Source organism: Chiloscyllium plagiosum, unplaced genomic scaffold (assembly GCF_037043375.1).
Source record: "Chiloscyllium plagiosum isolate Xiang-an unplaced genomic scaffold, Cpla_swu_hap1 HiC_scaffold_34, whole genome shotgun sequence".
Lineage (NCBI taxonomy): Eukaryota > Metazoa > Chordata > Chondrichthyes > Orectolobiformes > Hemiscylliidae > Chiloscyllium > Chiloscyllium plagiosum.
In genome coordinates, this window is record NW_028270172.1 from 4,120,456 (window position 1) to 4,145,208 (window position 24,753).

General features: G+C 40.1%; 1 protein-coding gene across 5 annotated transcripts in view; it reads right to left on the reverse strand.

Moving 5' to 3' along the window:
* The window catches only part of LOC122564562 (cadherin-12-like), a 623,768-nt gene that overhangs the window by 12,519 nt on the left and 586,496 nt on the right, over nt 1-24,753 (reverse strand). For all 5 annotated transcript variants that reach the window (XM_043719639.2, XM_043719638.2, XM_087978475.1 and 2 more), the window contains exons 9-10: nt 23,804-23,925; nt 18,060-18,177 (exon numbers count right to left, since the gene is read on the reverse strand). In XM_043719639.2, the coding sequence (XP_043575574.2) occupies nt 18,060-18,177; nt 23,804-23,925 (240 nt within the window). The remainder of the gene's footprint in view (nt 1-18,059; nt 18,178-23,803; nt 23,926-24,753) is intronic.

Below are 24,753 nucleotides of genomic sequence, written 5' to 3' on the forward strand. Positions count from 1 at the left end.
AGCTGTAAAAGTTAAAAAGGTGTATCATAAAATTATTGGTCATGGCTCATATGCAGGCACTGCACAGGCAACATTTGCCCTTTCCCCCTTGAGAATACATTGCAAGAGAAAAGAGAAAACTGCCAGAACAAATTGATCCAGAATACAATATTATTTCAATTGTAGATATGTGTATTTGCATAACAATTGTAAAAGAGATACTTTTGCAGTGCTGAATATATTTTCTGATGTGATTTTTACTTTGAATACATTTACTGTTACACATTTCTTTCATAAGTTTATTTGAGTGATGAGATTCTGCAGTGAAAACATCAGGCAACATAGAAGTAATTACTTATTCCACCTTGATTAGTTTTTGGTGAGAAATTCGCCTGATTTGCAGCTACATTATACATATTATGTATCCCTTCATACTTCTTATCTTGCTCCAAGAAGAAAGAACATTACAGCGCAGTACAGGTCCTTCAGCCCTTGATGTTACACTGACCTGTGAAACCAATCTGAAGCCCATCTAACCTACGCTATTCCATTTTCGTCCATATGACTATCCAATGACCATTTAAATGCCTTAAAGTTGGCGCTTCTACTACTGTTGAAGTCAGTGCATTCCATGCCCCTACTACTCTGAGTAAAGAAACTACCTCTGACATGTCCTATATCTATCACCCCTCAATTTAAAGCTATGCCCCTCATGCTAGCCATCACCATTTGATAAAAAAGGCTCTCACTCCTTTCTATCCCGATGATTATCTTACATGTCTCAATTAAGTCACCTCTCAACCTTCTTCTCTCTAACAAAAACAGCATCAAGTCTCTCAACCTTTCCTTGTAAGACCTTCCCACCAAACAATGCAACATCCTAGTAAATCTCCACTGAAACCTTTCCAAAGCTTCTACCACATTCCAGTAATACGGTGACCAGAACTGCATGCAATACTCTAAGTGTGGCTGCAGCAGAGTTTTGTACAGCTGAAACATGACCTCAATCCCTCTACCAATAAAAGCTAACCAACCGTTTGCTTTCTTAACAACCCTATCAACCTGGGTGGCAACTGTCAAGGATCTACATGGACACCGAGATCTCTTTGTTCACCTATACTACCAAGAATCTTACCATTAGCCCAGTACTCTGCATTCATGTTACTCCTTTCAAAGAGAATCACCTCACACGTTTCTGCATTAAACTGCATTTGCCACCTCTCAGCCCAGCTCTGCAGCTTATTGATATCCCTCTGTAACCTACAAGGTTATCCTTCTACCAACCTTAGTATTATCCACAAATTTATTAACCCATCATTCTATGTTCTCATCCAGGTCACTTATAAAAATGACAAACAGCAGTGGCCCCAAACAGATCCTTGCAGTATACCACTAGTAACTAAACTCGAGGATGACCATTTCTCATCAATCACCACCCTCTGACTTCTTTCAGCTAGCCAATTTCTGATCCAAACCGCTAAATCATTCTCAGTCCTATGCCTCCACATTTTGTGAAATAGCTTACCATGGGGAACCTTATCAAATGCCTTACTTAAATCCATATACACCACATCAACTGCTTTAACCTCATCTACCTGCTTGGTCACCTTCTCAAAAACTCAGTAAGGTTTGTGAGACATGACCTACCCTTCACAAAACTGTGTAGACTGTCACTAATCAACTTATTCCTTTCTAGATGTTTATAAATCCTATCTCTTATAACCTTTTCCAACACTTTATCCACAACCCAAAGTAAGGCTCACAGGCCTACAATTATCAGGGTGTCTTTACTCCCTTTCTTGAACAAAGGGACAATATTTGCTATCATTCAGTCTTCTGGGACTATTCCTGTAGACAATGATGACGTAAAGATCAAATGCAAAGACTCGGCAATCTCCTCCCTGGTTTCCTAGAGAATCCGAGGACAAATCCCATCTGGCACAGGGAACTTATCTCAGTTCCTCTCAAGAATAATAATGTGAATAATAAATATTTGCTGTTGTTGATTTATAAGCTGGAAGTCATTAATGGGAAAGGTTTCACCTTTGCTGTGAATTCAATAAAGTAAATGTGAGAAGGTAAAGGAGTGGTTGAAAGTCAGTCAAAATAAATTCAAGGAAAGTAAAAAATATCATTATGTTACACCTCAAATAGTTGCTTTAATTACAAAATAAAATCCCTAAACCATCTACAAAGCACAAATTATGGTCTGTTTTGAACAGTTCTTAAAGACATGATTTAATAAAGGTGCATCATTTTGTCTTTTGAAGACTATCAGACTTTGTTAATATCTGATCAAGATTCATTACCCTGGGCTACAGAATTGCCTGGGGAGAGGGAGCTTAAAGATTCAAATGAGAAATGATACTAATTGGAAATGAAATGGTTAAATGACAATAAAAAAAATCACCCAAAGATCAACTTAACTAAATAATTGTCTAACTAAATATTTTTTCACTGTGTTTATCAATGTGCAACGTGATTTAGTGGTAGTATTCTCACCTCTGACTCAGGAGGTCTTGTGTATTAAGACTATTTTGCAGCCAGCAAAAGGTGATGGCTTAGGTTCCTGAACCACGTGGGAGTTCTTTAACATCACATGTATAGCTCCCAACCTTTCCAATTGGATCCCCTCAACATGAAAAAGGCTTTTAAAATAAATTCAAGGAAAGTAAAAAATATCATTATGTTACACCTCAAATAGTTGCTTTAATTACAAAATAAAATCCCTAAACCATCTACAAAGCACAAGTTAGGATGTGATGGAATACTCCCCACTTGCCTGGATGGGGTGGTTCCAACAACACTCAAAAATTTGACACCATCCAGGATAAAGCAGCCCACTGGATTTGCATCCTATCCACAATCATGCAATCCCTCCACCACCGACTCTCAGTAGCAGCAGCTGTACTATCTACAAAATGCACTGCAGAAGTTCACCAAGGCTCCTTTTGACAGCACTTTCCAAACACATGACCATCTCCATCTCGAAGAACAAGGGCAGCAAAAAATTGGAACACCCCCACTTTCAAGTTCCTCTCTAAGCCGATCGCCATTCTGATCTGGAAATATATCGCCATTCCTTCACTATTGCTGGGTCAAAATCCTGGAACTCCCTCCCTAATGGCATTACAGGTCAACCTACGGCATAAGTCTAGATTAGAGTGGTGCTGGAAAGGCACAGCAGTTCAGGCAGCATTCGAGGAGCAGGAAAATCGACGTTTTGGGCAAAACCCCTTCATCAGGAATAGACCCTATGGCAGATGGACAACACCAGTTCAAATGGGCAGCTCACCACCACTTCTCAAGGGTAACTCGGAATGGTCAATTAACTGCTGGCCCAGTTAGTGATGCCCATGTCCCATGAGTAAATAATGAAAAACATCAAATCTGCAGAAAAACCTGCTTGAATTGCATAGACATACTGTGGTCATAGATAATGCCATTGGTCTGAGAAATAAATCTCATATTTGCAATCATTAATATTTCTGATATATCTGAGATGAAAATTACTCTGAAAGCAACTATTAAAGCTATTTTAATAGTAACAGTGAATTGTGAAATAAAATGTTTATATCTATGCCTCATAAATTAAGGTTTGTTTTAAAGGTGGTAAAATTATAGGTTTTTTTAAAGTATGTGATAATTCAGTTAGATCTATGAAAACTTTGATTTTTTTTATAACATAAATGTAATTCGATTTATGTTGTAAGTGTAAGAAAATTACATGTGCATGTTAAGCATTCTACCTGTGACTTGGCAATAGTTAAGTTTTGGTTTAGTACCGCTGATTGTTTTTAACCTTTTGAGTCCCAATAGTGTTTAAATAATTTTAAGGCAATTTTATTTAATAAGGCTCTTCAGACAAAAGAATTTGCCAACACTGAATACAAGTTGACTGTTAAGTGCACTACTGAGCTTTGGCTGTACAGCCAACTTTCATGTGATAAGTTAACCCAAGGACTTTTCTACTCTTTCCAGTGAACGTGAGGGGCATGGGTAGGGTAAATAGCTTTATTCCTGATGAAGGGCTTTTGCCCGAAACGTCGATTTTGCCTGTCCTCGGATGCTGCCTGAATTGCTGTGCTCTTCCAGCACCACTGATCCAGAAGGTCTTTTCCCAGGCTAGCAGAGTCAAGAACTAGAAGGCATAGGTTTAGGGTGAGAGGGGAAAGATGCAAAAAAGAGACCTAAGGGGCAACCTCTTCATGCAGAGGGTAATGCCTGTATGGAATGAGCTCCCAGAGGAAGTGGTGGAGGCTAGTACAATTACAACATTTAAAAGGCATCTGGATGGGTATGTAAACAGGAAGGGTTCAGATGGATATGGGCCAAATGTTCGCAAATAGGGCTCGATTACATTAGGATATCTGTTTGACATAGACAATTTGAACCAAAAACTGTGCTGTACATCTCTATGACTCTATAATACCTGTGAATCATTTTTAGGAGAATAGTGATGTCCAGTAATGAAGTCCACATACGGACACATGAATTCAGACTAAGAGTGGTCTTTAAGCCTGTTCTGCTGTTTGAGAAGGTCACAGCTAATCTGATTAATCCACACTCCTGTTTAGCTCTGATAACCTTTCATCCCTTTGCTTATCAGACTGTCTCTGCTATTAAAAGAAACTACTCAAAGATCATGTTTCCACAGCCTTTTGAGAGGAAGAGAAGTCTAATGACCTAACCCTCTCAGGGAGAAAAAGTTCTCTTCTTCTCTGTTGTGACAGAGTTATGACTTTAAAAGGTTATTTTGATCTTTTTGTTTTGAAGAGAGGTTGTAAAGGCAGAGGTGCCGAACTGGCTACTTTGAAGCCAGCTTTGAAGCCAGCTTCAAAGTAACGCCTTGAGTTTTTTTTTTAAAGTTAGAACAATGGAAGCAGCCTGAATGGGTGTGTCCCGCTCTCACTGATCCAGTTTCTGGGTTTGGCTTTTTTGACAGTAACATCGGAAGCTGTTTGGGATCACAAAAGAGTTTTCAGCTTCAGTGAATGTCTCTTGGTTGCTACAGTCACCAAATCTTCTCTGGATGTTTCTTCCTCCTGGACTGGAGAACTGCATGTGAGAATCTGTGTCCGAAATTGCCTTTTTGCCAAGGAGTGTGTTTATGGGATGTTATTATACTGGAATAATTGATACTTTATCTATTATTTGGATAAGTTTTCCAACAAAGATATCCTAATTCCTTTTTCTTTTGTTTGTATTTTAACTATGCGGTTTAAATAAATTGTGTTTTGCTTAACATTGAGTAGTTTGACCAACTACATCACATCTGGAATACACACTTCACATCTGCCTTTAAAATAAGAAAAAGTTAGGGTTGAAAATGGTTCTTACAATAATTGGAGGGGGTGTCTGGTCTGGTCAATAATACTGTCGCCAATGGCGAGACCCTTTTTAAACAGTGACCTCCACCCCTACCCAGTTCGAGACTAAACAGAGAAAAACAAAGAACTGCAGATGCTGGGAATTGGAAACACAAGCAGAAATTGCTGGAAAACCTCAGGAGGATCCAGAGACCTTTCTTCAGAAAAAGACCCAAAACATTCACTCTGCTTTCTCTCTGCAGCTGCTGCGGTTCCTGCTGAGTTTTTCCAGCAATTTCTGTTTCTCTACCCCTACTTCTAGAATATCACATAAAATGAACCAAGCTTTCCATCTCCACTCTGTCAAGACTCAATTGGATCAGTTCTGATGAAGGGTCACCGGACCTGAAACATTAACTCTGATTTCTCTCCATGGATGTTGCCAGACCTGCTAAGCTTTTTCCAGCAACTTTTGCTTTTGTCTCTTCAGGATCTTATGTTTCAATCCTGTCACCTAATCTAAACTGTGGAAGATACAAGTTGAGCTGGGCTAGCCTTTCCTCAGCACAAAACCCACCCATTCCAATTTTAGTTTAGTAAGCTTTCCTTGAACTGATTCCAATATATTTGCATTCTTTATTAAATAATGAGACTAACACTGTGCACAGTACTCCACATATGGTATCATCACGTATTCTTAATCAACATCACTGGGATTATATTCAGAGATATAATGATCACCGTCATTACAGTGTTGGGAATAAAAATTAATTGGATCTGAGCAGCCAACTTCAGAGTACTATCTCTCCAGCTCCATCTGCCCCAGAATGACAACTGCTTTAAATGAGCCTGAGTCCCTTCTGAACATGTTAATTGGTGAACTGAGGGCTGTTTTTGATCCTCTCACCAAATGTGACAGACACATCAGCAATATTTAAAGGGACAGTCATAGACTGAAAATGAAACCAACTATTCATTTTCATTCCATCTGGCAGCAGAGAGTCATAGAAAGCCTTTCAGCACAGAAACAGATCATTCAGTCCAACTAGTCCATGCTGACCCTGTTCCCAAACTAGTTTCACCCGCCTCCATTTCCAACAACATCCTGATTTCTCTCCAACGATGCTGCCATATCTGTTGAGATTTTCCAGCAATTTCTGATTCTGTTGTCCTTTGATGTTGTGGTTTTCCAGCATCCACAGTTTTTCCGGTTCTTCTCCATAACGATGAAGTTACCAAAAGTAGGTATGGTCATCCTAGAACCACAACAGCCCTGTGGCAGCTGTTACCAGTCCAGAAGTCCTCTCCTTCACCCAGCTCTGCATCTACAATTTGCATAGCGTCGCCCACCCATCCAGTTCACCTCTCCCCATCCACTCTGAAATAACTCCACAAGGGTCAGTATCCTGTCACCAAGTCCCCCTTCATTTACATATGGAGTATCTTTGACACTGATCTTGCTAACTCAGAGCCAGCTCTCCGAGTGAACAGGATGTCAGGGTAAAAAAAAAGAAACACCCAAGTGGCCAGTGATAAGCAGTGCCCTTCACATCAAAGGGCAATGCTACATGATCAAACAGTGAAGGAGAGGGCAGGGGTTATATCAAAATAGAGTTGGAGGGTGAAATAATGCACTCCACTTCCTGCGGCGCCCACCTCTCCCTGAACAACTCCAGGGTGTTGGTGGAGACCGCATGCTCCTTCTCCAAGGACACCCGGGCTCTAACGTAACTGCGGAAGAGGGGCAGGTAGTCGGCCCTAACGACATCTTCCACAGCCCGCTACCTCGACCTGTTGATGGCCAGTTTGGCCAGGCCCAGGAACAGACCCACGAGGAGGTCTTCAGACCTGCCCTCCCTCCTCCATACTGGGTGCCCAAAGATCAGGAGCATGGGACTGAAGTGCAGCCAAAAGCAGAGGAGAAGGTTTTTGAGAAAATCAAAAAGGGAGTGCAAATGCCCACACCCAATATACACGTGGTCCACGGACTCCCCAGCGCCACAGAACAAGCAGTGGGGCTGGGAGTCCGTGAACCACCGCAATCTGCAATTGCAGGGGACCGCTGCGTGCAGCACCCTCCACCCCAGATCCCCGAGAGAAAGGGGGAGGACTCCCGCGTAGAGAGCCCTCCACTGGGGATCTCCACCGCCAGGTGGCAAACTCTCCTGTTCTTATCTATCAGCCAGGGCTCCCTGATTGGACCAGATTAATAGCCCACCTGATTGACCACGTTACAATCACTAGACACGGTGGCTCAGTGGTTAGTACTGCTACCTCACAATACCAGGGACCTAGGTTCGATTCCAACCTTGGGCGACTGTCTGTGTGGAGTTTGCACACTCTCCCCATGTCTGCATGGGTTTGCTCCGGCTGCTCTGATTTCCTCCCACAGTCCAAAGATGTGCAGGTTAGGTGGATTGGCCATGCTAAGTTACCCATAGTGTTCAGGGATGTGTAGGATAGATGCATTAGTCAGGGGTAAATGTAGAGTAATAAGGTAAGGGAACGGAACTGGATGGGTTACTCTTCGGAGGGTCGGTGTAGACTTGTTGAGCCGAAGGACCTGTTTCCACACTATAGGGATTCTCTATTATCTCCCAATCTATCCTGCAGGTGTTCTCTACCTCAGATCCTATAAGGTAATCAGCTTGGGTGACTGTTTCATATCTGAAATTTAATAGTTTCAGCAAACAAGGCCAATGCTTAAAGCTGGCAGACTAGGCATTAGTTTAACGTCAGAGCTGCAAGGCCTGGGTTAATGTCTTGTGACAGGACACGCCTTTTGTACCTGCATCATCTGCCATTCTGATTTCTCAGCCATTATCAGATGCTGCTGTCTGTTGGATCTTGCTGTGCATAATTTGGCTCATGCTTCGTCTACTGTACTGTATGAGGTCATGAAAGGCTCCTTCAGAACTCATGCAGAACTGCAATCCACCCCTCAATGTAAATGTTCTTATCATACTCTTTGATGTAATTCATGTAATTAGTTCTGATACAATTGCAAAAATCTACTCTCAGTTATTTTATGAGGTTAATGGCCCTTCTGAAATCATTAATGTTGCAAAAACAGTTTCAAAGTACAAGCATTTTATCAGACAATTGCTAACTGGAACACTTAGCTAACAATGAAAGAGGAATGATCAATAAATATCATCTGAAATTGACTGAATGGAACAATATCTTTCAACATGTGGCCCATACAAGCAACAAGTAATAGAGCAAATATTTAGCAGCTCATAGTCCATGAGCTGTGCCATTCAGGCAATGATTTCCGAAACAGTAAAGATAATGAATGTAAGATCTATTCCACAACCTGAGACTCCCATTCAGGAGCTAAGTGTTGTTAGATTTTTTTTGGAGGAACTTACAGGCTCCTCATAAATAATTGATCATTTTGGATCATCACTGTCCCTTCAAAGAAGCTGAGGAATCTCGAGTCACAAGGTTTGTTACCGTGAGTCTTGTCTATTTGGGACTATTCCATCACAGCTCAGGGTTACCATTGGATAGAAACTAACTGGACTTGCCGTATAAATACTGTAGTTTCAAGAGCAGGTCAGATGCTAAGAATCCTGTGGTCAGTAATTCACCTCCTGACTCCCGAAGCCTGTCCACCATCTACAAGGCACAAGTCAAGAGTGTAATGGTATACTCCCCACTTGCCTGGATGGGTGCAGCTCCAACGACACTCAAGAAGCCTGACACTATCCAGGACAAAACAGCCTGCTTGATTGGCACCACATCTACAGATATTCATTACCTTGACCATTGATTCTCAGTAGCAGTAGTGTGTACCAGCTACAAGATGCACTACAGAAATTCACCAAGGCTCTTACTGCAGCACCATTCATACCCATGAGCTTGCTAATGGGATACAGAAATGGCTTCACAGTAGGAGATAGAGGGTGGTGGTAGAGGGCTGTTTTTCAGGCTGGGCCTTGTATCCAATGGTATTCAGCAGGATTTGGTGGCTGGATCCACTTTTGCTTGTCATTTATATAAACAATTTGGATGAGAATTTAGGAAACATTATTAAGATGTTTACAGATGATGCTGAAATTGGTAGTAGAGTCAACAGTGAAGATGGTCATCTAAGATTACAAAGGGATTTTGATCAATTGGACCAATCAGCTGAGGATAAATTTAGGTGAATGTGAGATATTGTATTTTAGGAAAACGAAGAAGGACGGGACTTCTATGGTTAATGATAGGGTCCAGGGCAGTGTTGTCAAACAGAGAGATCTAGGAGTTCAGATACATAGTTCTTTAAAAGTTGCATCACAGATAGACAGGATGGTTAAGAAGGCACTTAGCACACCTGCCTTTATTGTTCAGACCATTGAATATAGGAGTTAGCACGTCATGTGGAGATTGCAAAAGACATTGGTGAGGCCACATTTGGACTACTGCGTACAGTTCTGGTCATCTTACTATAGGAATGAGGATATTAAATTGGAGAGGATTCAGAAAAGATTTACCAGGATGATGCTGAGACTGGAAGGTTTGAGTTATAGAAGAAGCTGGATAGTCTGGGACTATTTTCACTGAAGTATAGGAGATTGAGGGGTAACATTATAGAGGTTTATAAAATCATGAGGGGCATAGATAGGGTGAAAAGCAAAGGTCTTTTCCCTAGGGTGAGTAAGTTAAAAACTAGGTCAGAGGAAAAAGATTTAAAAGGACCTGAGAGGCAACATTTTCACAGAGAGTGTGATTTGTATGTGGAAGGGTGGGGGCTGATACTATTACAACATTTAAAAGACATTTGGAATGGGACATGAATAGGAAAAGGTTTAGAAGGATATGGACCAAAAGCAGGCAAGTGAAACTAGTTCAGTTTGAGAAACTTGGTCGGCATTGATGAATTGGACCAAAGAGTCTGTTTCCGTGCTGTAAGACCCTATGACTCTGTGGCTCTAGAAGGATAAAGGCAGCAAATACATGGAAACACCACCACCAGCAAGTTTCCCTCCAAGCCACACACGATTCTGACTTGGAAATACATCACTGTTCCTTCAGGGTCGCAGGGTCAAAATCCCAGAATACCCTCCGTAAGGGCATTGTGAGTCAACCCACAGCACATAAACTGCAGTGGTTCAAGAAGGCAGCTCACCACCACCTTCTCAAGGGCAATTAGGAACAAACAATAAATGCTTATCCAGCTAACAACATGTGTGTATTAAAAAAGTGTTCCAGTTCCAAATATCCTATCTTCTACATTTCATAAATTTGCGCTCATCCAAAAATTATTGTAACTCATATCAAGTTCCATTCACTCATCACCAATTGTGCTCATTGGGCTTCATGGGATCTCTTCTGGCTTCTATCAAAGGTACCACCCTGGTTTTCAAATCCCTTTATGGCTTTGCAACTCCCTAGTTCTGTAATCTTCTCCATCACCACAATGCTCTGAGAGCTCTGTGTTCTTTGAGTTATGGCCTCCCAATGGTACCTGCCTCTTCAACTGCTGGACACCTGATTGCCCTCCCGAAATGTCTGCATCCCTCGCCTCTTCTTTACATTATGATTTCAAATCTCCTTTGCCTCCGCCGAGCTTCTGGTCACTTCTCCCTATCTCATTAAGTGGCCTGGTGTCAAATGTTTCTGGATAATTATTCCTGTAAATGATCTTGGGATATTTTAAACCTGCTATATGAATACAAGATTCTGTTGTTGAGTGAGTACCATACAAGAAAGGTTTCCCATCACCATCCAAAGTGACTGCTCATTGTTAAGTTGTTAATTCCAATGAAAGAAGGTCAATTTTTTGTGAATTATTTTTGTTCACTTTCCACTCCAGAGTGATGTTGGCTCTGATTTGAACTCTGGCTGGAATGAGAAGGTGAGTTGGAAAGTATTTGGAATATGGAAAAAAAAATGGGTGGCACGGTGCCTCACAGCGCCAGAGACCCAGGTTCAATTCCTGCCTCAGGTGAGTCTCCGTGTGGAGTTTGCACATTCTCCCCGTGTCTGCGTGGGTTTCCTCCGGGTGCTCCGGTTTCCTCCCACAATCCAAAAATGTGCAGGTTAGGTGAATTAGCCATGCTAAATTGCCCCTAGTGTTAGGTGAAGGGCTAATGTAGGGGAATGGGTCTGGGTGGGTTGCGCTTCGGCGGGTCGATGTGGACTTGTTGGGCCGAAGGGCCTATTTCCACACTGTAATCTAATCTAAAAAAAAGCTGTGGGTTATTTTAATACAATGGCTTTACTAGACTCTCCCTGTTTCACAACCAAGGAAGTAATGTTACTCAATGCTGTCAATGTCAAGACCAGACAACAGGATAACCAATTTACCAATGTTAGATTAACAAATGGTAATGAGAGGAAAAAAAAAGTAACTAAGTTGTTTTATTCATGATTACTGAAGGATACTTGTTGGCCCAAATACCTTCCTCTTTCACAAAGTGCCGTGCTAGTTTCTGCAAGTCAGTTGTGGAGTTGGATGGGGCATCAGTTTAACTTCTCATCCAAAAAATGGCATTATCAACAGTGCAGCATAACCTCAGTTCTGCCTTACAGTGAGACACAAAGACTATGGGCTCAAATGTGGTCTTGATCCCCCAACCTTCAGACTCATGTGGCAAGATGCTGTCCACTGAGTCAGGTCTAACCACTGTTAAACAACATTTGAAAAATGCTGTTGATTTGAAATCATTAAACAATCAAGCCAGTTTCATTCTCAATTCTCCTGAGCTTTCTGTATTTGGCAAGTAAGCACCTCTTGACGTGTGGAGCAACACTCTTCAAAATGGAATACCATAATCCGATTTTAGAAATTGGACTTTGTTTCCAGGAAAGAATATTTGTGAAGGCATCACTTGCAATTTCCTTACACATTACATTTGGATTATCAAAATTGTCATCAATTTATCAAATAAATTAGCAACTTAATTCCTTGAAATGTATGAAAAGAACTTTATAACAAGCACAGTATGAGAACCTGAATCTTTACCATAAAGTTTCCGTTTTACAAAATGAGCAGGAAGAGGATTATGGCACAATGATCGTTGGCTTTTATCATTGACAGAATAGAGACAGGAATATGTAATTAGCCCAAAAGGTGAAGCATAGTGGAACTGAAAAGTGTGTTGTGACTCACCAGCTGGCCAACATTTCATTTTGAAAAATGTAATTGTTAGGTTCCTAGAGGATCAGCAGGCACCTCTTTCAGCAAGAGATCCATGGCTACATTTCCATCACCCTAAGGCAATTCAGTCTGTCCCATTCACTGGCTTGATTGCTGTAGCTCCTACAAATTTATTTCCCTTAGGTTTCCATGCAATTTCACATGCTTATATTTCGCGACTCAATCATGTGTTAGTTACAAGTAAATAAATGAGCGAACAGCATGAGTAAGTCTCTTAGCTCCATGAGCCTACTCTATGAACACCACTGTGGATATCCTTACACCCCAAGTTAACTTACCAATGTTCATTTTGAGTGGTTGTGGTGAAATCCTCAAACTCCTTCTCATAGGTTTAAGGTGACAGCAGAAAGATTTAAAAGCGACCCGAGGGGCAACCTTTTCACACAGAGGGTGGTGTGTTTATGGAGGCTGTGGTAGTGGTGGATACAATTACTACATTTAACAGACATTTGGACAGCAACAAGAATAGGAAAGGTCTATAGGGATACGGGCCAAGGTGGGCTGAAAAGCTTGTTTCTGTGCTGTGTACCTGTATGACTATGACTATAACAACACTGTTATGTATCATAGCTTGCAGGAGTTCAAGAATGCAGCTCACTACTACCTTCTCCAGAGTAATTCAGGATGGGAGATAAAAACTGGCCCAGCCTTCAACAGCAATATTCCATAAAGATATTTTAAAGAGTAGATGATCCGATTGCAGTATCAACTCAACATTCTTACTCCCAATAGCCTTTACTACTTGCTTAACAAGAATCTATTGACTTCTGGTTTTACAATATTCAAAGACACAATTTTCAAAACTTCCTCAATTGTGGATCTGGAAATGTTCTATCAGATTGGGAAACAGCAAATGCATCTCTCATATTCAAGAGAGGACGAGTACAAAAAAAAGGAGGGAACTGTCGGCTGATTATCCTAACATCTATCATTGAGAAAATGTTTGAATCTATTACTAAAGAGATTGTATGTCAGTACTTGAAAAGCCTGAGCACAATCCTGAAGAAGCAATTTGATTTCGTGAAAGAGAACCAATGTTATAGTAAAAATACTTCTTGAGAAAATAGCCAGCAAAGTAGGCAAAGAGAAACATGTAGATACATTGTAGTTAGATTTACAAAACGTACAAATCAAATGTTACTGCAAAAACTTTGAAGTTATGGTGCAGTGGCCACATATTAGATTGGGGTAGGATTGGTTTGTTTAACGAGAAAGCAACAATAAGTATAAATGAATTACTTTCAGATGAGAAAGCTGTAACTAATGGAGTGTAAGTTTAGTCTTGGGATCTCAACTATTTACAATCTACATCAATGACTTAGATGAATAGATGATTGCAATGTATGATTGCTAAATTAGCTGAAGGCATAATGATAGGTAGGAAAGCAAGTTGTGAAGAAGATATAAAGAGACTGCAAGAGAATATAGGCAGTTTAAAACATAGGCAAAAATGTGAAACTAGAGTATAATTATTATCTTTGGTCAGAAGAATAGAGAAGTAGACCATTTTTTAAATGTAGAGTGTTTGGCAAAAGGTTGTAGAGGTTTAGGGGGCCTGGTTTTCTGCTATCACAAGATTTAGTGCACAGGTACAGGAAGTAATTAGGAGGGCAACAGAACATTATAGTTTTTGTTTTGCAAGGAAAGTGGAACATAAAAGTAGGGCATCTAGCTACACTTGTACAAGGCAATCATAAGATCATATCTGGAGTCCAAATCCAGTTTTGGTCCCCGTACCTAAGGGATATAAGAAGCAGTTCAGAGAAGGTTGACTTCATTCTTTGGATGAGGATGTTCCCTGACCAGGAAAGATTGGGCCTATACCATTGGAGATTTGAAGAATAAGAGATGATATTGTTGAAACATACATGATTCTAAGAGGACTTCACAAGATGAATTTGAAAAGAATAGTCCCCTTTATAGCAGAGAAGGGCTCAAAGGGCTCAATACAATTCTTATGCTTGCATCATGATGAAAATTGTGATACATAAATATATTATTTTTGGAATCGGAACTTTTGAATAGTGACAGGTGATGGTTATTTCCATGAGGGGTTTTCCTTTAAAAAAAGACAAGGTCAGATATTCCTTCTGGAATGGGGATGATCTCCAGCATTTTGTCAGAAAGCAGTTGACTGTGGACACCTGTGATGTGAATAGAAAGATATTTATATCATTAAATCTGTAACAGGTAAGGTAAATATACAAGGTAAGGTCAATATAGAAGGCCATTTGTTTGGTTTTCAGTTGAGAAGAAAATAGGGTGCACAAGTTTTATTCATTCGGTTCAAAAAGCATCAGAGTTGAGTAGAAAAGCAAAGTTAGCTACCCTTCTAAAAGAATGTCAGGGTATTTCAGGGAACAATTTACCTTAGTAGAAGGGTTTAGTTGGTAGAACTTTCAAATCTTGAGAATTTGGTTAGAAATCTGCAGCTTATCAGAACTGAGAAAGTTTAGGCTATCACGTTTGTGGGAAATTTATGTCAGTAGATCTGGAAATAACAAACTAAACTGTCTCCACAGTACATTAAGAAGAAACAGTATGTTCAGTGAGCTTAGGGTGTGATTTCTCTGGACTTGAGTCTCTAAAGGAATCTTGCTGGAAAACAAATGATTGAGCATTGTTTTGCTGTGTGTTTCAGATTTTGCCAACTGAGTTTTGTATTTATATAGCTATTGTTTGCTCTTGAATTGGCTGTTCTGTGGAATAACATCTGATCTGTTCTTAAATAATATCTGTTACGTCATGTGAATATGCCTCAGTGGATAACCACTACGCTAACTAACTAAACCTAAAATCTAAACACATGACTTATTAAGGCTGGTTTCACTCTGGGATGTGGTTCAGCCAAGACTACCATCAGCTAGCATCGTGAAAGAATATAATTAACTGTATTTTCTCTATTTGTGAATCTCACAAATGTCAGGAGTGAAGCAGCCTGGGGGGGTGTGAGGATGACATTACTTTGTGATATTTAAAGAAATCACCAGATGTTTTCAGGTAAATTGCAGGCTAATTTATTTCAGCTGTTGTATGTTTGTTTCAGTTTGTGGAGACTCTCAGTGTCAGAACTCACTTTAACTATTTAAAAAGAAATGTTGTGGTTCTGTTCACCGAGCTGGGAATTTGTGTTGCAGATGTTTCATCCCCTGTCTAGGTGACATACTTAGTGTTTGGAAGCCTCCTGTGAAGCGCTTCTGTGATGTTTCCTCCAGCATTTATAGTGATTTGTATCTGTCGCTTCCGGTTGTCAGTTCCAGCTGTCCGCTGCAGTGGCTGGTATATTGGGTCCAGGTCGATGTGCTTATTGATTGAATCTGTGGATGAGTGCCATACCTCTAGGAATTTCCTGGCTGTTCTCTGTGTGGCTTGTCCTATAATAGTAGTGTTGTCCCAGTTGAACTCATGTTGCTTGTCATCTGCGTGTGTGGCTACTAAGGATAGCTGGTCGTGTCGTTTCGTGGCTAGTTGGTGTTCATAGATGTGGATCGTTAGCTGTCTTCCTGTTTGTCCTATGTAGTGTAGGACAAACAGGAAGACAGCTAACGATCCGCATCCATGAACACCAACTAGCCACGAAACGACACGACCAGCTATCCTTAGTAGCCACACACGCAGATGACAAGCAACATGAGTTCGACTGGGACAACACTACCATTATAGGACAAGCCACACAGAGAATAGCCAGGACATTCCTACAGGTATGGCACTCATCCGCAGATTCAATCAATAAGCACATCGACCTGGACCCAATATACCAGCCACTGCAGCGGACAGCTGGAACTGACAACCGGAAGCGGCAGATTCAAACCACTATAAATGCCGGAGGAAAGATCACAGAAGCGCTTCACAGGAAGCTCCCAAGCACTGAGGATGTCACCTAGATAGGGGACGAAACGTCTGCAACACAAATTCCCAGCTTGGCGAACAGAATCACAACAACGAGCACCCGAACTACAAATCTTCGCACAAATTTAAAAAGAAAATTGTGGCTAAACCTACAGGGGACTTCTGACAGGGTATCGGCAAACCACTATGAAAAAATTCAAACCTGAAATAATATCAAGGGGATCTGGTTCTGTTCCCATGTTCTTCGAATAGGAAATGTTTTTATTTCAAATCAACTTGCCTTAGTTTTGAATTTCTCAAAGCTTTACATGTGAGAATTTGATCAATCTTAGTTATCCAGGCTGTGATAACCTATTCTTTTTGAACCACCACCCTTTATTCACCATTGATTCCGAAGAAAATCTGGAACTAAGAGTCAAAATGATGACCATGAGTTCACCATCAATTGTTGGAAAAATCCATCTGGTTCACTAATGTGCTTCAGGGAAGGAAACTCCCATCCTTACCTGGTCTGGCCTACATGTGACTCCAGACCTACAGCAATGTGGTTAACTCTCAACAGCTAACTGAGCAATTGGAAATGGGCAATAAATGCTGGCCTAGCCAGTAATGCCCTCATCCCACCAATGAATAGAAAAAACATTTCCAACGCTACCAATAATCTGAAAACTTCAATCAACCCAATCACCAACAGGGCTCCCTTTCTATCTCACAAATCTTCAAACAACTTAGCACATTAGTTGCTTTGTAAAGTTCTTTAATTTACAATAAAGTTTTCAATTTCCCTGTGCCAACACCATCTCAAAACTGTCCTCAAGCGCTCTTCCACCTGCACCAGCTGTTTCCCCCATATCCCCATAGCCCTAAAGACTACAGTCACAGGAGGTAGCTGTACTTTCATCATGAGGCGGGTACAGTCGGCAATATTACAAAACTCTGACTGGAGTGGGATCTGGCTGAAGAATTTGTTGTTTTAGCTGTGGTGAGGCTATTCTTGCCCTGCCTACCATTGCCGGTCTGATACTTATAACTGCACCAGGAGAGCTGTAGTGAAACAAGCTTTTTAAACAATGGCCTCTGCTTCACACCATGATGTGTTTGACCACCCACAATACACCTTTTTAAAGATGCTACCCTCGCCCATACAAACAAGGAACAGGAGGAGGCCATTCATCCCCTCCAGCCTGTACTGTAATTCAATAAAGATCACAGCTGATCTGATTGTAACTTCAAGACTGCATTCCCATCTACCTAACCAAGGATCTATTCATCTCCGCCCTGCAACAGAAAACTAATCTCCGGTTTCAAAATACAACTCTCAATTATCTGTATTTCAGGATAATAAACAAATTGCGAAATGTGTATGACACAATTACGGGGAGAAAGAGACCCAAATTGCTTCATAAATGTCAAAATAATGCTGTGAGTGATACAAAAATGACAGGAAAACAATAATTTCAATGGAAATGTCAGCCAAAAATAAAGAAGTAAACTGATAAACTGAAAATCTTTGCAAGGATCTGAAATTACAAAAGAATACAAGGAACCAAGTGGATGTTTTGCTGATTACTCAGATAAAGATTGTCATCATTTTGAAAGCATAGTTATTTGTGTAGCTTCCAGCAGTCAGCCGAATGACACACAATGGCTTAAAAAAATTGCAACAAAGACAGGGCATGTATTAAAATAAGATAATTAGTTTGAAGAAATCTGTAGGAAATAGCCTGTCATTTTAGAATAGAGAAATTTTTTTAAAAAGCAACAGTTCTTACTTCCGTTGTCGTGGATTGTGAAGTTAGGATTGGTAGCAGCCTCAGGTGACAATCTGAAATGAAATTGTGGTGTAGTAGGTGGCATATCTTTATCCTCTGCGCTGATCGTCATAATGATCTGAAAAGACCACAGCAGAGGGAAATAACTAATCACGCGTTATGCTGATCCTGAATCCATGTGTAACAGAAAAATTAAATGTCTTTCAATCCCACACAATAAAACAGAAACTGTATCCCCTCCTGTTTCCATGCAGACAAAAGCAGGTGGGTCATAATGCCTAGGAACATTGTCAATGTTTAGGAGGGTCATGTGCCTGGGGGAACTTGAAACAGAAAAAAATTCACACTGATGATTTAAAAGCCAGCCTGTGTATAAACATCCAGAAACATATCAAGATATAAATGCAATCAGATATATGTGCACCCTGAGCTACTTGGCTGTTGCATTGCAGCATGAGAAAGATTTCGGACTGCGTTTACCTCAATGTTATTAGAAGAGTTAGATACAGTTCTTAGGGCTACAGGGATCAAAGGGTGCATAGAAAGCAGGAATAGGGGATTGCATTGGATGATCAGCCTTGATCATATTGAATAGAGACACAAGAAAATTCAAGACAGACAAGCAGGAGGCTGGAAGAGCTCAGCAAACCAGGCATCATCAGGGGGTGGGGAAGTCAACATTTCGGGTATAACCCTTCTTCAGGACTGAAGGTGTAAGTGAAGACAGTTAGAGGGTACAACATTCATTCATCCCCACTTCACCACCCTGTCCCCCCACACCTGCAACTCCCCTTACACCCTCAGTCCTGAAGAAGGGTTACACCTGAAACGTTGACTTCTCCACCTCCTGATGCTGTCTGGTTTGCTGTGTTCTTCCAGCTTCCTGCTTGTTTACCATCATCACATTGAAAGGCACAGCAGGCTTGAAGGGCTGAATGGCCTACTCCTGCTCGTATTTTCTTTTTCAATGTGCTGTTGACTGACTCCTGTCTCATGAGTGTTTTTCCAGCAAGTAACAAACACAAACTAAATATTCTGCAATTTCTTCTAAGATTGGGGAAGTACTTAAATCTTTCTTCATTTTTTTCTTAACTTTCTTGTCCAAAAACTTTAGCTTTGTTTGGACAAACTCAGCAGGTCTGGCAGCATCTGTGGAGAGACAAACAGTGTTAACATTTCAAGTCAAGTGACTTTTCTTCAGTTTACAGATGCTTCTAGACCTGGACGGTTTCTCCAGCAGTTTCTCTGTTTGTATCACAAAATGCATTAAACTTGGAGCTTGTTAAACAATTCCTCCTCATGGCTTTGAATTCTTAGACAATTAACAGAAGGGCTGTTTCTCTCTCACAGACAGGTTCAGGATCCTGTCATCGGTCAGGTCCAAGAAAAATGGATATCTTTAAGATATGTAAGACAAAGGGTCTACCATGATCAGTCACAGAGTGCCCTGGAGCACTGGTTAATCAGCTTCATGGCAGACACCCCCTCATCAACTCAATTAGAGAGTGAATGGTGGTTTTATTGAAATAGGTAACAGACTTAGAAATCTTTGGCAGGGTAGATGGTGAGAGATGGTGCCCAATGACTGGAGAGCACAGAACTTGGAGACTTAGGTTAAGTAGGTCAGATATTGTGAAATGAGCTGAGAAAAACATTTCCTAACGGTGCAGTATGTAACTTTGGAAATCTCTAACCGGGAGCATTGTGGATGTTCAATCAATGCGCATCAGGACTGAGATCACGAGATTTTTGGGCGTTAATATTATGAAGAATATCGGAATAGAACAGGAAAGTGGGCTGGAGGTAAAACATCAAACATCTTACTAAATGGAAGAGCAAGGTTGGCATGTAGCACTGACCTTGGGCACTGGCAACACTAAATGTAGCCCTATTCATAATGACGGAAGCAAACGTCAATGAAACAGTGTTACCCACTGGTCTCTGGCAGTCCCTGGATGCCAGATACATGAGCATCAGTCCTAGTTCAATAAGTTATAGGAATAAACAACTGTTTGTGATGCACTTCACTTCCAAGTGCTCAAAGTGGTATGGTGTGCATCAATAAAATAATGAAGTAGAAAATTACGGGTACACCTCGCCCTGGCTGTGTTGCTCAGCATGGCGTTTTTGAGGAACCCTTGGTTATTCGCTGTGCAGGTAGTCCAAGCTTACTCTCCATATGTCAGGTACCTGAATACAATTAATTACCTATTCTCCTGCTGGCTTCTCCTGTAGCATAAATATCACTCTCTCCAGGGCTGCTGCTTATCTACTATTGTGGTTGCAGTTCAGGATCAGGAAAGGCCCAAACTTTTGATAAAACCTCAACCTGATAGAATTTCTTGTAGTGACAAATTCTGTCTATTGTAATTATTAGGAAATATTCTGAACCTTAATAAACTTAATCTGGACCTGTACCACAGTTTTCAACCTTTTTTTCAGACGTCCATCATTCAATATTAATACCTCTTACAGAGCACTCAAGCTTAAAAAAACATTGAACACAGTTCTTCACGTTGACTTCAGTATAAATGCCGAAGTACTTTTATTATCACAATTTGTTTTGCATCTTCACAGGTCAACCTGCCTTTCCCAAATAGAATGTCAAATGTATGTATCTGTAATTCAAAAGCTTATCCTGAAACAAAGATTTTGCAAAAGTAAGTAGTACTGAAGTATTGCAAATGAGTAGATGATGAACCTCTTCAAAACTAGCCATTGTTTATCATTTGAAGTTGACTTACAAAATGTACACTGAGAAGCTTTGTAGGTGAAATTCCTCTTGTGGAGATCTTTACTGAAAAGATGAGCTGAGTTGATAATTGCAATGCATGCATTATATCCATAGCAACTTTCTCTGGAGAATTACAGGCAAGAGAAAATTCACTGTTGACACTGGGCAGACACTCAATGTAATCATTTGTTTCTGTGGAGATCTTTAACTCTGAATGGGACAGTGTGACTTATTAATGATTAAAGTGACCGGTGACCAGGGCATGCTCTAAATGTTCAAGCATGCCTACTCTTTATCATGGATGTTTTGATATCCCTAATTTTATCCGCTGTCTGCAAACTAAAGCAGAGTTTAAATATTAATCTCCACCAACTGTGGGTAAAAGTGTGGCTCAGTGGTTAGCACTGATGCCTCATAGTGCCAGGGACCCAGATTCAATAACAGCCTCAGGTGACTGGCTGGCTGGTGTTTGAATATTCTCCCCAAATGAGTTTCCATCAGCTGCTCCAGTTTCATCCCACAGTCCAAAGATGTGCATGTTAGGTAGTTTGGCCATGCAAAGTTGTCTGTAGAATGCAGGGATGTGCAGGTTGGTGATTTGGCCATGCAAAGTTGCCTGTAGAATGCAGGGAAATGCAGGCTGGTGGATTAGCTACAGGAAATGCAGCATCCAAGGGACAGAATGGGGGTCTGGGTCTGGGTGGGATGTTCTTCAGAGGGTCAGCACAGACTTGATGGGCTGACTGGCATCTTTCTACACTTGCAGGGATTCTGTGAATAAGGCCTTTAATGAGTATTGGGGAAAGTTTCACCACTGGTAAGGTGAAACTTTCCGATTTCAAGGAAATATGATGGCTAAGTAGTGAAGATGATAAAAAATGAAATGAACTATAGTTACCATATAGTACACTGATGTATAGATAAAGTGTTTACTTTGAAACCATCTGCAAACCTAGCTAGGAGTAGATTGCATAATAAAAATTGCAATTTGGAATGACTGTCCAATCGATTAGAGTTTCACCAGATACCGGACTTACATTCAGGCGATGACTGATTATCTCCAGCCTCAGACATTACAGTTGCTGCATTGTTTCTCACCTTAAGAGAACAATATTCTTGTGCAAGGCCGAACTGTAATCCCCTCAAAAACAAAATTTTAACAACCTGGAGCACCATCTAGTGTCAGGGTTTACAATCTGTTTATAAATCCTTTGTTTGGGTTTCACATGTTATACAGCTTTGGACTGTCAGTTTTTCCAAAAATGTATTTATTATTTCAAATTATATCTTTATTAATTGGTCCGCAAGTCAGAAAAGGCAATTAGGATATTGAACATTAGATACAGAGAGCAAATTGGACCTTGCTTTTCAGGTGATGAAAAAGATGGAGCATAAAATCAAGATTAATTTGATCTAGTAGATTTTTTCCACTCGGGGATGAATGAAATTACCCCTGTAGCATATATTCTATGTTTATTGTCAGTGATACCTGGAATTTATCCACTTTTTTCATTCATTGTGCAATGCACCTCACAATATCCAATACTATCAGAGATTTAAATCAAGTAGTCAAAACACAAAATAATTACAGCAGGTGCCTGTATTAATTGAAGGAATGCAAGTATTGGAGGTGGAATCTAATGTGATCTAGTCATGTTGCAACCAGTATCAGGACATATATATCATATATGTTACCACGTGTTAATGTTAAATATTTGAAGATTACATTGAAGAATTATGAAGTGAAATTGAGCTGTAAGACATTGCAGATTATGTACAATTATTATAATATATTATTGAAGACAAATGCAACATCACAATTCTATGAAATATCATGTTTTAGTAAAGATGTTCACCGATTTTTAAATAGAATGACTTATTTTTCAAATACAAGGTCAAGGAATTTCACATCTACTCAGAATGTCATTTACCTGGTATTTTCATGCAACACATCAGAACTTCAATTGATTGATTATTTTGGGAAATTGCAATTCTGTCCACATTCACAGAGGTGGTAGAAAAGTCACAGAAAGGTGAAAACCTCTTAAAATACTCTGGCATATTGAAGAAAAGGCCCCAGATTTGCTCTATCGATAAATATTCTAAGTAGCCAATTTCAATTGTTTATCCATATGGTTAATCAGAGATCTGAGGAGGGATTAGTTTGGGATTAGTTTGGCATGGACTGGTTGCACCGAAGGATCTATTTCTGTGCTGTATGTATGGAACGAGCTGCCAGAGGAAATGGTGGAAACTGGTACAATTACAACATTTAGAAACCATCTGGATGTGTATATGAATAGGAAGGGTTTAGAGGGATATGGGCCAAACTCTGGCAAATAGTGTTAGATTAATTTAGGATATCTGCTCAGCATGAACGAGTTGGACCGAAGGCTCTGTTTCCACACTGCACAACTCTATGACGTTTTGACTGTCTAATATATTAACTCCTCTCTTTTCCACTCCTACTTATTCTTTCCATTTGGTTGAAAGCTGTAGTTGGTTGTCAGGGCAAGAGTAGGTACAAGCAGCTGAGAGCCGCAAATAAAAAGAGGCAAGAATTGCCATAAAATGTGACCATTAATAAGTCCTAAATTCCCTTCCTGTTGTTAATTATTCACCTTTTTCTCCAAGCCCCCTGCACTCTCACTATGTCACTGCACATAGCAGACTGACATGATACGTTAGACCCTTGTCCTTATTAAAGAAACAGCAACAGAACTAGTCAGAACCGATTCAGTTTTCTGTTAATATTACCTGTAGGTATTTCCTTAGAGCAGTTAAATAATCAGCTATTGAAATATCAACGTCAATGAGATTGAAATCACGTTTACACAAATACACAGGGTTACCACTAAAAGTGTGGTGAAGTTACAGTGATTGAGTGACATCAACTTGCAGGAAATTCCTAGCCTTGCCTTACTTACAATTAATATGACAAAGCAAAATAATAAAACAGTGCCCATTGTCTCTTTTTACATTTTGTTTTTAAATTCATTCAATACTATACCTGACCAGTCTTTGTATTTTCACACATCATGGTCTCGTAAGGCACTGAGAATTCTGGTGCATATTCATTAACATCTAAAACTTGAATGGTCACAGGGACTTTGCTAACCAGATCAGGGTTGCCTGTAAGAAAAGAAAACAAGGAAATATATTTTCTTAGAAAGATAGTGACATCAGTGACAACAAATGAATGCAGATTTATAACGAGAGGTAGAGAAAATTCTGAGATTACTGAATCCACTAATTAGTTGTCAGTCAGGATTCTGGACTAGAATTTCTAATTCCAAATGCTATTTGGCTTCACAACCAGCTGTTGCACAAAAGATATATTTTCCTGTTCTTGTATCACAGTGCTTTGGGTAATTTACCTTCACATATCTGCAGAAGTTATCTACGAAAACTAGAACATGAGATGACAAATTTCTTGAACTTAAGCAAGTTCCTGACTAAAGTGCTTCGATGCTAAGGCTAAAGTTTGCTGCATAAGAATTGTATTTGTGGATAATCACAGGTAACTTTATTCATTTCTATTCTCTAACTTAGATTAATGGTTAATTTCTTGTGTTGAGTTAGGTTGCACACTAGAAATTCAAGCCCCTTTCTACATTTGGGACTCATCCACAAATATTGGGAACATTGGCCTTCAAGTGATAAAGATGTAGATTAAAGAATCCTACTCAATGCATTAACCCATCTTTACAATCTGACCACAACTCTAAGAGCACAACCCTATTGAAGAGTAAGACTGATCTGAAACAAATAATTTCAAACAGTGCCCAATATTGACAGGATGAGGAAGAGGTTTGTTTAGATCAATATCAAACCTTTTCAACAAAACATAGAAACATAGAAAATAGGAGGAGGAATAGGCCATTCATTGCTTTGAGACTTATCCTCATTCAATATAATCATGGCTGATCATCCAGCTCAGTTCCCTGTTCCTGCTTTCTC